The sequence below is a fragment of the Coturnix japonica genome, chromosome 5, assembly GCF_054131305.1.
Source record: "Coturnix japonica strain WE chromosome 5, WE-NBRP24, whole genome shotgun sequence".
In the NCBI taxonomy this organism is placed as follows: Eukaryota; Metazoa; Chordata; class Aves; order Galliformes; family Phasianidae; genus Coturnix; species Coturnix japonica.
The window spans coordinates 3,914,913-3,927,976 of record NC_140667.1 but is presented as its reverse complement, the minus strand read 5'-3'; the positions used below and the strand labels follow the sequence as shown (position 1 = coordinate 3,927,976).

General features: G+C 38.2%; 1 protein-coding gene across 5 annotated transcripts in view; it reads right to left on the bottom strand.

The window, feature by feature from the left end:
• The window catches only part of NELL1 (neural EGFL like 1), a 240,186-nt gene that overhangs the window by 48,726 nt on the left and 178,396 nt on the right, over positions 1-13,064 (bottom strand). For 3 of the 5 annotated variants that reach the window (XM_015863431.3, XM_085549860.1, XM_085549861.1), the window contains exon 15: positions 9,056-9,151. The exons of the other annotated variants lie outside the window; for them this stretch is intronic. In XM_015863431.3, coding sequence (XP_015718917.1) covers positions 9,056-9,151 — 96 coding nt within the window. The remainder of the gene's footprint in view (positions 1-9,055; positions 9,152-13,064) is intronic. 5 annotated transcript variants of the gene reach the window in all.

Here is a 13,064-nt window from a genome sequence, read left to right as displayed (position 1 = left end):
AGAAATAAATCTGGTGTTACGCTGGTTAAGTGGTAGAAAACTCGAGCTATTGAACTGAGCCGCTAGATCAGAGCTTCCATTTTCAAAAGCAGGAAAAAAAAATGACTGATGCATTGAGAAAGAACTGTATTTCTGCAAACGTGAAGGACTGAACAGATTTTTATCAGAGCATTATGAAAAGTTAGAAAATAACTTTGACTCCCGGCTTCTTGAGGTAGAGTATGACTGTTATTTTACAGCTAACCTCAATCATAAAGGAACTAGCAAAGAAAACATTCAACCAGAACAATCCAAGTTATGTTTATGCTTCACACATATATTAAGCACGGCATTACTTCAGCATCTTGTTTATTCTTTCTCTGTCACAGGAAAAAAAAACCTAACAAAAGCAACAGGAATCTACATAGTCAATTTGTGAGCTCTGAATCTAGACCAGACTTTAATGCCACACATCTTAGGAGATATATTCATAGGCCTTTCTCACACCCAGTAGGTATTACTCGATTGATTTTTTTGGTAATTCACCATCCATAATATATAGGATTATCCAGAAGAAAATTCAGAGGTATCTTTGGGTACATCATGCACTTTCTAAAGCAAAGTAGACATTTCACAGTCAAACTCCAGACAATGCAAATGTTTCATCTGATGCAGAATAAAGCTGTGGGAGAGGAAAGACAAGGTTTCAAGATTCCAGATCAGCAAAACCTTCTATTTCTTTTCTTATCTGTGGAAAGATGTGAGAACAATCCCAAAGAAGTCCATACACTAATTTAAATTCAGCTGCAAGGAGTCACTACTTCTTTGGTAGGCTTTTCTTCACTGTAGTGGTGTGGGTAATATTGGTGGTAGGTGGACAGTTGGACTGGATGATGTTAAGATGTTAATGTTTTTATGTTAATGTTAATGATTTTATGATTCTGTGAGAACTCAAGTCTGAAATGCTGCTAGGAGAAAACCATTCAAGAAGGGTGTTACTCTTACAAAAACACTCAGAAAAACTGAAATTCAGCTTAATTAGAAGTGTTATAGAGGATACTTCAGTTAATAAAGAAAAGATGGCACTCTTCAGCAGTTTAACTCATTCTCACCCCTACTCCTGGAGCACTATATTTGGATGAGCTGTCCTCACTGCACAATCTACATAAGTCATGTAAGAGAGCAAGAGAACTGTCACTTTATTTGCTTTCCAAATATATGAGTGTGGATGTGATCTCTTCCTCTGTACGTCAAACAAGTGAAATCAAGCTGCAGTGGCTTTTTTTGTGGGGTTGAATTCCTATTCATATGGAGAAAGATCTTGCCATTTACTCTGGTATCTTGGTAGATGACTTGTTTTCCTGCTGTATCCCTTCTAGCAGCTTCAAATGCCCTTCTCATAGCATTGCCCTTCAGGAAAAAACAATAACAACAACACCACAAACCCTCCTTAAATTAAAAAGATAAAACATAAGAAAGCTGAATTAAATATCTAACGCCTCTACAACATCAGCATGTAGTTTTGCTCCATTTCTTCCACGTCACATTATTTCTCAAAGAATATATAGATATATAAATATATTTATATATAAATATAAATATTTATATTATATATATAAAGAAATAATGTTGATGGTTCTGATTACTGAGCTACGTTTTCCCTCACTACACCTTGATTAACTTCAAAGGGATCACTCGTGAAATACATTAGTATTCATTGTATTAAATTTTGGTAGAAATGTAGCCTCTGAGCCTCAAATTTATTCTAAGACTGAATGCTGTACCCAGCTTAAATAGACCCTTACTTGTAGACCAGCCAGTTTCATTTGTGCCATAGATCAGTGAGTTAAAGGTGATATGTTTATCATTGATAAATCCAACTAACACAGCTTGTTTCACTTAAAAACCCCAATCTAAACGTTCTTTTATTTCACTAAACAATTTATTTTTCATTTCACACTATTCAACTGCACCAGATCCTGATGCTTTAACATATATGAAAATTCTCCCCGAAGCCAAAAGGAAACGCCTCAAGAAACACAAGTACCTCTCTGAGAGAACTCAGAGCATCTCAAGTCTCGCTCTTTGTTTATAGGCAAATTTCAGTATTCTCTGTTGAAAGGCCAAAGCAACAAGGCCACCAGTGGTAAACAAACTCTATAGCCTCAGTCTGAGCAATGCTTTTGAAGAAAATTTGGCTCCATAGGCCACAGAGGGCTACCCCTAGCAGAGGGGTCTGGCCTGGACCATCTCCAGAGGTCCCTCCCAACCCCTACGATCCTGTGATCTCCTTCACAAAGATACGTGTGACGATGCCCAGAAGCACTTCCAGCAGTTCTGTCAGCAGTGTTGGAGCCTCTATGGAGCAGGACACACAGTGCCCACAGCCCTGGGGAAACACAAGGACTCTCATTCTACTTGGAACGTTCCCCAAGTCAAACGATGTTTGACTGTCTCATCAGTTCATCGTATTTGGCTAGTGAGATGGGTATGAGACACACAGGGGCTCATAGAAAGATGCAATGAAGGAGTCAAATCTATTCCTTCATTATAAAAGGAAGACACAAAGCCACCGACATCCTGAAGTTGTATCCATTCATTTCTTTAAATACTCCATGTATTTTCATTTCACTGCTAATGTACTAAGGAAGAATCAAATGTAACAGTGATTTTTAGAAACACTATAGTAAGTTCTACAGATGGTCTTCACAAGATATTAATCTAAGAACATCTAGAACTGGAACTGGGATGCAAAGAAAGACGGCCTGCCAAGATACTATTTAAAGGTATTTTTGTGAACATTAAGGCACGAGAGATATTAAAGAGAGTATTAAAATCTGGGCTTGGATCTTCTCTGCAGTGTCAAGTCTTATAAACAGAAATTACCTCTTGATTACACTGTACTGTATTAAATCAAATGCAAATTAGATGTCAACTTGCTAAATCTTGCCTTTTTCTTCTTTTAAAATTGCATCAGTAATACCTTGACAGGTGCAATTGGCATTTAGACACTGGTGGGGAAGGAAAGTAGGATTTGAGAAATTCAAAGTGTGGAAATCTAGAATAGCAGGCATTGATCCCAACCAGAATCAGCAAAATAATACCACTCAATTCCTAAGTACAATTCTGTGGACCAAAGGAAACATAAATTTCTGTGACAAAAAAAACCAAAAAAAGATATCTCTCGCCAAGTCTGAAGGCTATGAAAGAGAGATTTTATGACCACAAGCCATACAAGAAAATATTAGAATATTAGAGACATTTTTTAGCTGGAATGTCAAGATATCATCTCAGCTAACAGTAGATAGTGGATATTGCTTTCATTAAAAACAAAAGAAGTAGATATACCAAGATACCTGAACTACACAGCAACAAAAATATCCCTTACAAAACAAATTTCTGGTTCATATTTCTCCTGGCCTTTAAACGTCAGCATTCACAGTATATGAGGCAGTGAAAGCAATACAGAAAGTAGCTTGGTCTCCTCATGCTATGGTCAGCTAAGGGAACAAATGATCTTCTTGACCTGGGAGACTTTACTTTTCTTGGCTTAGCTTGGCACTGTGAAAAAGAACAAACAACTTTTTGCTTCTACTGAGAATTATTTGTTGATTTGCAGACAGATGTCCCCTTGATCCTCAGAGGCCATCTTAATCAGATTTTTCTAGTGGATATTCTTTCATCTATTCCCTGATATCTTTACAAATGACAGCTTTGTTTCTTCTATCACATTAAGATATCACCTCTTGCCATCTTGCAATGAGCACCACTGGGACAAATGCTGTGAACAGCTTTGCAACAAATGAAGCAGGGTAACCTCAGCCACCTGGAGCATCTGCCTTCTCTGGATCTGTCACACCCTCAGGAGTGTTGTATGAACCACAACCACCATTTTCTGCAGTAAGTAAAGCATCACTCACTTCAGCCCTTCTGTACTACACTGTATTAGCTTTGCCTCACCTTGAAATGTGAGGCTTTAGAAAGAATCTAATGCAAAGCCTCATGCCCACAGCAGCACAGCTGGTTTGTTTCCCAAAATAAACCTTGCTTCATATTCTACAAAACGACTCTGGATAGAGAAAGGTAGGGAGTTTGGGATTTTATCTTCCTGTACTCACTGAAAATCTCTTCCTCAGTTTTGATTTGAGTTTTGTTTGCTTATATTTTAAAACCAGGTTCCTCAACTGAAATGTCTTGGATAGTTACACGGTTAAGGATTGATGCAGCTCAAGAATCAAACACAGCACATGGAAAGAGAATTCTCACATTTCTTTATACCTTCAGGGTCCACAGGAATACAGACCATAGGGAGTTTTACCCAAAGGACTGCAGAAAACAGTGCATTCCTAAAGAAGCAATTTAAGAGACGAGTACACAAAGCAGTATGCAGTTGCACAGACGACAAACAACTCTAGATACTGCAAATACATATGAAATAAACCTAGTGAAGCCTCTTCATTTTCCTGAGAAATACATGACTTATCCAACTTGAAGGTATAAGCATTGCAACATTTCATCACCCACCTGTGAAAGCTATGAAGATTCTCCATGTAACTAATACAGTACTGCAAGTGTTGATGTTTCTTCATCCACAAATTACAGGATCCAGTGCACATTTCTCAGCCATGGCACATACTGAAAAATGATCTCTCACTTCAATACCAAACAATCTTTCGCACACATGGTCCGAAACCACACACAAAAGTATAATCTCAGTAATCATCACATCTTGATGCTTCTCTGCATTGTCTTAACCTTGTTTCTCACTGTTTGCAATCAGCAGGTAATTCCTTGATGCCATTCACCCATTTTATGAGTAAAATTGCCCCTTTCATTTTACAAACACTCTAAACACACATGTAGCTACAGGAAAAAAAAGCATTTACCTCTCTGAACTCCACCCAACACACAGTCCTTCTAACCTGTCAGAATCTTATTGCCCATTCAATATGCATCAACTCAGACAATAGCTTTCATGAGAGACTGGAGCAAAGATTTGGTGCAGTTGCCCAGAATCCCTTTTGGGCATGATGCTCTATCACTGCCAAAAGCTTATGGAAAAATACTACCCTTTACTTGACTTGCCCCTACCTGGGAACCTATTGCTTTATGTTGTTTTCTTCTCCTTCCCCAAATTCTTAATCTGTGCAGAAGACACAGTAAAGAGATAGCTTTATTTGAGAAACAATTAGATTGGGACTCACTGAAATGATTGTCAGGACTGTGTGTTGGAGTGTGGCGTATCTAGCCCAGGCTGACCACCTACTATTCCACAGCAGTTCTGCTCCTGTGTTCCCGTACTGGATACTCATGCTAAACCCATGGTGCAATTTCAGTTACTCCTTTAACTGAAATCTCTGCCACTGCTTGTCACAATCCTGGAGATATGTAGAAGTCAGTCTGTTTTTCTTAGTGTCATGCACAAGACTCCTCCACATGCATGAAGGTTTTCATGGAATACCTGCAGCATACTGTCATTTCTAAGCACTCACTCATCTGTTTGCTCCTACCTATGTATACCTCTCCATACTGTGCTGCCTATCTCATTCTCAGTGCTTTGCCAGTGACAGTAGTGACCACAAATAACAGAACAATGGCAAAGCCTGTCTTCAAAACCAACAACACTAATCTGTGGCTCATACACTGAGACAAAAGAATAGCTCAAGTTATAATAAAGTTGTTTGGTTTTTTTGATACTGCAAAAACATGAGATGGAGGAAACATCCCTGGATGGAAAATTAGGGCACTTGGCTCCACACTGCCAACAATTCTCAGAGTACTGTGCCTGCACTCCTCTCTGCACAGCAAAATGTCTCTCGGAAGACTCTAACAGAAATCCCTGCCAGGAGCATACCTGGGCTTCAGCCAACAGCCTTACATACAGCTAAGGATGCACACCTCCAGCTCAGCAGGCAGACACGTATATGCTGGAATTGCAAAGCAAAGTCAGCAAAAATTCTAACATCAAAACTTTCCAGCATAGGTATCCCAACTGCATTGAATATCATAAATGGTAATAATCACATAACTGTGTTATTTCAAACACTGCCAGCTAAACATAACAGGCAAACAAAAAGCTTAATCAGAAAATAGAATAGGATCCTAAGTAGAAAATGATAACAGCTCTGTAAAAAGCATCAAGCTTGCACTTAGAGAAAACAAAGCATTCCAAGGAATGGATGAAAAGAGATACTTGACAGAATCTCCGGGTGCCAATCTGCAGTCCACGCTGGATGCAAAAAGGAAAGGCAGCCTTGCAACTGTATTATGGTATTTCCTCACTTCAGGTAAAGCCAGCTGGCAATAGCTAAATCTTCTTAGCAGCACACTGAATTATGTATTTGGACATACACCTTAAATGTATATTTTAATTTCACCTTTTCAATTGAGTAAGTTATCAGCGTATATTTCACACTTCTCAAGTATCTCTGAATTTTTAATTAACCTGATACCATTTCCACCAGGCAGACAAAACCAATGAGCAACGCGTGATTCATATTCAAAAGTAAATGCACCTGCTTTTCAATGACCTTTCTGACTGATGGTTCATTTTACCCTCTCCGTGATGTTAAATCCAATTTGAATCATACAGTTTTAAGCCACTGCGGTGTCCTTTCTGTTCACAAACAACAGATGAGGAATTGCTGCGTGGTTAGCTTGAAGGGCATATTTAAATGCATGGCAAATAGAATGCATTACCAAAACACATCATTTTACTTCAGACATGCACCAGCTCACCATCAGCTTCCATTAGACAAGATTTTACCAGGAATATTTAAGCTTAAAATCAAAGTGATGTCCCACCCTTTCACAGTATTCAGACAATGCCAATGGAGGAATGCTACTGTACATTAACCATAACAAAGTGTTTATTTCTAAGATTGCAGACAACAGAAAGAAAAAAAGGCAGCAAAATTCAGTAAGACTGGGAAGGAAGAAGTCTACACTGAACTACCTCCTGCTCCTGACACCACTATACCTTCCAGGAGTCAGCAGGTAAGCAAAGGGGCCTGCTTCAAAGATGATTCATCACCTTTCTACTCCCAACATGTAGTTTTCTTTGTTTTCTCAGGGTGTGTGCCTTCAGAAGGCTGAAGGTGTTACCACAGAAACGTGACATTCTCCTACCTACTAAAATATGAATATGGCATAAGGTATATCTGCTAATGTTTTCAAACATGCTGATACAACTAAAACACGACAACTTCTCACATCCAAAACTCCACTCATTTTCAAATAAGTTTTCAAGTCAGACTTCTCAATGTTATCATCGTTTCCGTGAGCAGTAGAATCCTGATAAATCCTATACATCTCCAAAGAACAAAAAACATTCCTTCTGGTTTCAGACTTCTAGATTTTATACACAGAAGCCAGCTCCTCTGAATTTACTGATATACCAAGGGTACTGTGCCTGCTGTGTTTCCTTTACTTGGTGTGCTAACTCACATTTTACATCAAAACAATAGAAAAGCATGAAAAACATAGCCTTCAATTGCAGTTATGTCATCCATTTGTCAATTTTAAACCATCACTTCATCAATTTAAAGACTATATTCTGGTTAAGAAAGTCCCTTTACGGCCATAAGGAAAAAAAGATGCTTTTAAGATTCACAGATGAAAGAACGGGTAGGCAGCTGAGCTGAAAGCTGCCCTAAAGCCACTGGCTGCTTGGGTCAGCAGGGAACCCTTGGACAGCACAGACACTGGTTTTATAGGACTATTTTCATGTTGATAGGACTCATGCCAGCTACCCAGCATCACTCTGCTTGTACTATGTCCTCTGAATAACAGACATTTTGGAAAGGAATGAACAAACAATTCATCAGCGAGGGTAACTAGCAGGATTAGAGTGGACTTTTGAAGATGGTTTTACTCATATTGCTTGAGCATGCATGCTGTCTTATTACTGAATGTCAGTAGCCTGAGAGCTTAGTTCTGTTTAAAACAAACAATCCAAAGGCCATAGGCAAGAAAAAGTTGGATTCAAATTAATGGCAAAAATATTAACAGCCTATTTTATTCATAAATCATTTTTAAAAAGTTTAACAAATAAAAACTATGGGATTTTAGTATTCAATCATTTAAGTGCATCCATTAAAGATCTAGGAGTTTTCAGAAGCTATACAAAGCAAATTTGTTGACAAATGGGTTTAAATTAATATCTATTATACCACAACAGCCAAGATTTAAATAGATGCTGTTATACACTCATTATTTAATTACTGGACAAGCTTTGAGTAAAAGGTGGTCTCTCACACTAGCATCATAAAGCCTGCATTAACAATTCACAGTATTTCCACCAATAAGAGCAAATGCAAAAGGTTTACAAATTAAAATGCAAAAGAGAAAATTCTGTCACTGGGTGATTCAAGTGAAATTGAACTGCAATACACACAGACAAAAACAAAACCCAAAATGTGTTGTTTAGGGAACCTAACTGGAGCTGGAATCCTGTAAGATCCCTTCCTTCTAACTAAAGGCAGGCAAGGAACCTGTTATCGCTGTGAGACAAACGAAAAGGTGGACCTATGGAAGAGTCTGTCAGAAGCAAATCTTGAAATGGAAAAGATTTAGGATAAGGCTGAAGAAATCAAATAATCGCTAGCAAGCTGTATTTCAGTAGTTTATGGTTCTATAAAGACTTTAAGTGACAGAGGCCACCTACTTTTAAGTCGAATCATTTAGTAAGAATTCCAGTGAAAAGCAGGCATCCGAATTATTATCTAGTCTGCCAATAGATTCAGAAAAAGCAGGTGACCCTGAGCTTGCATCACAAAAATAGGTGTAATAAGTGTTTTCTCAGCTACCATCCTCTATAATTAATTAAAAGTATCCACTGAAAGCCAAAACCAACACATCGCTTAAAACTTCCCTTGTTTAACATAAGACTTATTATAGTTTTTCAGGAAGAGAAAAGAGAAAAAGCAGCTATGGAAGAATCAAAATACATGTCTTCACTGGAAAGAAATTATCAATCATCATGAACTGAAAGCAACACAATGGAAAGCAACTGTTTCTGAATGCAGCATGCCTTATTTCTTGTTACCAAAGAAACTGAGTTGCAGTGAAACTTTACCTTTCTCACAATGATTTCCTGTGAATCCAGAAGGACACACACATCTGTTAGGGGCTACACAAGTTCCACCATATCTGCATCCTTCTTCACAGAATGCTGAAAAATGAAAGGAATATGTGATGCTACTTAGTATTTTTTTCAAACCTATAACACATTTGCAAGCTATTAACAAAAGCAACCTAATACTAACAGAACCGAAAGTATCAAAAGTCAATCCAATTGCGAACATAAAGAGAAGTAACTCATTTAAATGATATAAGGAAAAATTCAGATTACACTGCCGGCAAACCACCTATAAAACATTAATAACCATCTGGAAGAGGAGAGGGAAAAATATGGCATACAATTTTAATGGGGCTGATCTTTCAATTATACCCAATATGAGTACTACAATTTCAGTGCTCAGGTGATCCACAGAGAACAGGCTGGTCAGATGCTGTTAACTGCTTGTTTCTCACTTCTATCAAATGCACTTTATTGAAAGGTCTGTAAACGTAGTATTTTTCCTTTTGTTTTGTTTCTAAGTACACTTATAAATTACAAACCTTGAAGTAGTGCACGTTTTGTGGAATCAAAAAGTGAATTAAGAGGAAGCCCATGGCTGAAAAGAGAAGGTGTCAAGCATGGGACAATCCCTCTATTGAAGTGTATTGAAGTGTGATTCTTGACAGTAACACACAAGTACTTCACAATTGTACATGTCAGATAACCAGCATTTGAAACAAATGATGAATCTTACAGCTTTTCTGGCAAGCACTGTGGTATTTCTCAGTTATACGGGTTTGGCAGGAAGTCCTCGATACACCCACTAACTGTGCAATTCAATGATACCTTTTTCTTCTTCCTTTTTATTGAATGTGTATGCAAGGAGAGGAACTGAGGGAAGAGGAATCTGCAAGCATCAGGACACCATCAGTTTGGCACTGCTCACTACAGCAATAACTTGGTTGAGGCAAAGCGTGGGCCCTGAACCCACGAACACAATCCCTGCTGTCTCCTAGATAGATATTGAACTTCACAGTTTAATCAGTGAGCTAAACTGCACTTACGAGGAAAGCCACAATTAATATTTAAACAGTAGCTCTCTGCATTTAAGCTAATAACAGAATTGAAAAGTGTTTTCTCCAAGCTAAAATCACAGATGGAGTGTTGGCAAAAAGATGTTACAAATGAAAAGGCCTGCAGTGCTAGATAACAGAATAAGTGTTTTGGATTTATTTTCCATTGCGCTAGAAAGAAAAATAAAGAGAACACAGCACTGAGGACTAGGAAGCATATTTCTAATTTTTAACGGCTTAGAGGCAAAAAAGCTCATAATTATATCTTCATGGAACTGAGAGACCGTTATACTCTAATATAATCTGTAGCACATCATACTGTTTCATAGAGGATAACATGAGGAGAGGAACACTGAAGTGATTTAGAGAAGATGGCGAGAGGGGAACGTAAGCTCTCCTATGACTTGCACAAGGCAGTGGTGTGGAGAAAGCACTGTTCTTGTCCAGTAATACTTCCTGCTCATAGACACACACACTCCACCTGTGAATCTGCTGAAATATATCTATTTTGAAACCACTGAAAAGAGAAATAAGGTTTAAGAGCAGCACTTAGTGATTTATTCTCATTAAATACTTGTAGAAAAGTACGGTTTTGCAGAAGGCTGAAATTAGCAGTATGAAAGAAAACATGAAAACCATGATATTAGAAGCTGCCTGCTATAGCTCTTAAGAGAGTTTGCTCACTTCTAGTCTCAGCATACTCAGAACAGGTGCCAGTTAAGTTCACCTACATCTTTTCTTCTATTTGAAAACAAGAGGAAGCAGAGATTGTCTTGAATTAGTGATAAGTTTCCCACAACAAGAGAATTGGAAATTGTGCCAAAGCAGACATAAGGGGCAAATGGAGAGAAATATAATCAGCCTCACTGAAAAAAATAAAGTGAATAGTTTCTTCACAATCTTCAGCACATTGAACAGGGAAAGAACTATACCAAGTTCACAGAAATAAGAAAAAGTAATAAAGAAAAAATAGTTATTTTCCGTAACAATCACGTATGTTCAGTGAAAGAACAAGCTTCTTAAAATAGAAGCAATAAAGGTCATAAAAAATAAACACTTATTGTCTATAACAAACACACGTCCACTGGAAGATGTCAGAGCTGGAGAAAGAGGTATTTCCTGATGGGGCTGGAGTAAGAGTACTCACACTTTACCACTATAACCAATACAGTGAAATGTTTGCTTCCTACAATACATCTTTTCTGAGGCGTGCACAGTGTGCTCACATTTTGTTCTGTTCTCTTTTAAAATAAATAGGAGGAAAAAAAAGGTTTCTGGGTTTCTGAGATGGGATTGGAGATCTTCTAAGTACAAAACTCATGTTCCATCAGCAGCAGGGGAATCTTGAAACCTGCAGGCACTGCCAGGCATGATGTTGATACCTGGGAGAGAGATTGGGATGCCCGCCATGGACCTCCTGGTCCTTCCTGCTTAGCAATCCCCAAGCATACCTCCTGCGCATATGCAAGCATGATAGAGCACTTGTTAAGCCTTTTGAAATTTATCTCTCCTTTATGTGCCATATAATGTAGTCATTTCATCTTATTAAAAACAAAACAAAACAAAACAAAACCACATACACAAATATCCAACTAACAAAAAGCTGTAGGGATCCCAGTATTACAAGTTCCTGTGCTGCCCAATATGGAGGAGACACCCAGATACTGGTCTGTCATAGGGATGTGTCAGAATGAGGATACAGCTGTAGAAGAAGCTGGGCAATGGTTGCAGAATGAAAGACTTTAATGCTTCATTACAATTTCTGTAGAAGCTGAAAAGGTCCCTTCAACCCAGACCAGCTGCTCTGAATTGCTCGTTTGAGGAGGTTGTTTCTTTCTTTTTATGCTAGAAAAGGAAATGCCAAGGAAGACGTCCACAATTACCCTGCTGTTCCTCAAATGACTCTTCTACAAACCCTCTAATTCCTGTATTGTAGGTTTGCAGAAAGAGAGAACATCAAAACCACAAATCTGGGAACACAGTTACAAAATCAGCACGTTTGTCTGAAGGCTACTTTTATTAACTGTCAGAAATAAGAGCTAAGGCAGCGCTGATAGCACAGCTCTGAATGTTAAGAATACTCAAAATCCATTATTGTAGGAACCCAATTTCAACTTCTTGTAATTTTACCTGCTTCACTTGTTTGAACTTTTTTCTCTAACAGATTTCTGCCTCTGACTGAAAACTTTTGGAACATTTCATCAAAATTAATTCTTTCCCAGCAATGATGCTTGTCCTTTGTATTCTTAGCAGGAGGGATCAATTAAGGAAAATCTTTACATCACTTCTGTACTTAAACCTCACTCATGGAACAGAGGACCCAACAGGGAGCAGCTGTGACTGAACAGTAAATCAACTGGAATGTCCACGCTCCCATAAACAATCTGCTTTGGTGCTTATGGTTTGTCATTCGTCTTACAGGCTGGGGGACCTGTGACTTGCACTGTAGTTTAGACCCTCCAAAATCAAAACTATTATGGATGGAAAAAGTACCAATAGTACCTCAGAGCTACCAATTACAAACCTTGTCTGCAGGCTCCCTCCTACTCAGAAAAAGTTAATGCAAAGAAAAATAAATCACAGTTCAATCATTCTTCTAATGTACTCCCATAAATAAATCCTGCCACTGAAAGTATTTTCGGTCTGGAAATCTCATTGAAAGGAATATGGTTACTGAATTTGCAACAAAGGTTTTGTGAAGAAAATTAGGAGAAGATGCCATTACAGTAAAGACTATGACAGTAAACCTTTGTTGTAAAGTCATATTCCGCACGTAAAGGAAACAGAATCTACTAACATCAAGAGATTTCTGCCCAAGTGAACACTACCCTCTGTAATGCTAATGGATTTCTTCCTCTACAGTCAAAGCCTTTATCATGTAAAGATCTTTCCTAAGTAGATATAATTTCTCTGCAGAGGAGCTGGATTTTTTGAAGTATTTCCTCCTTGAT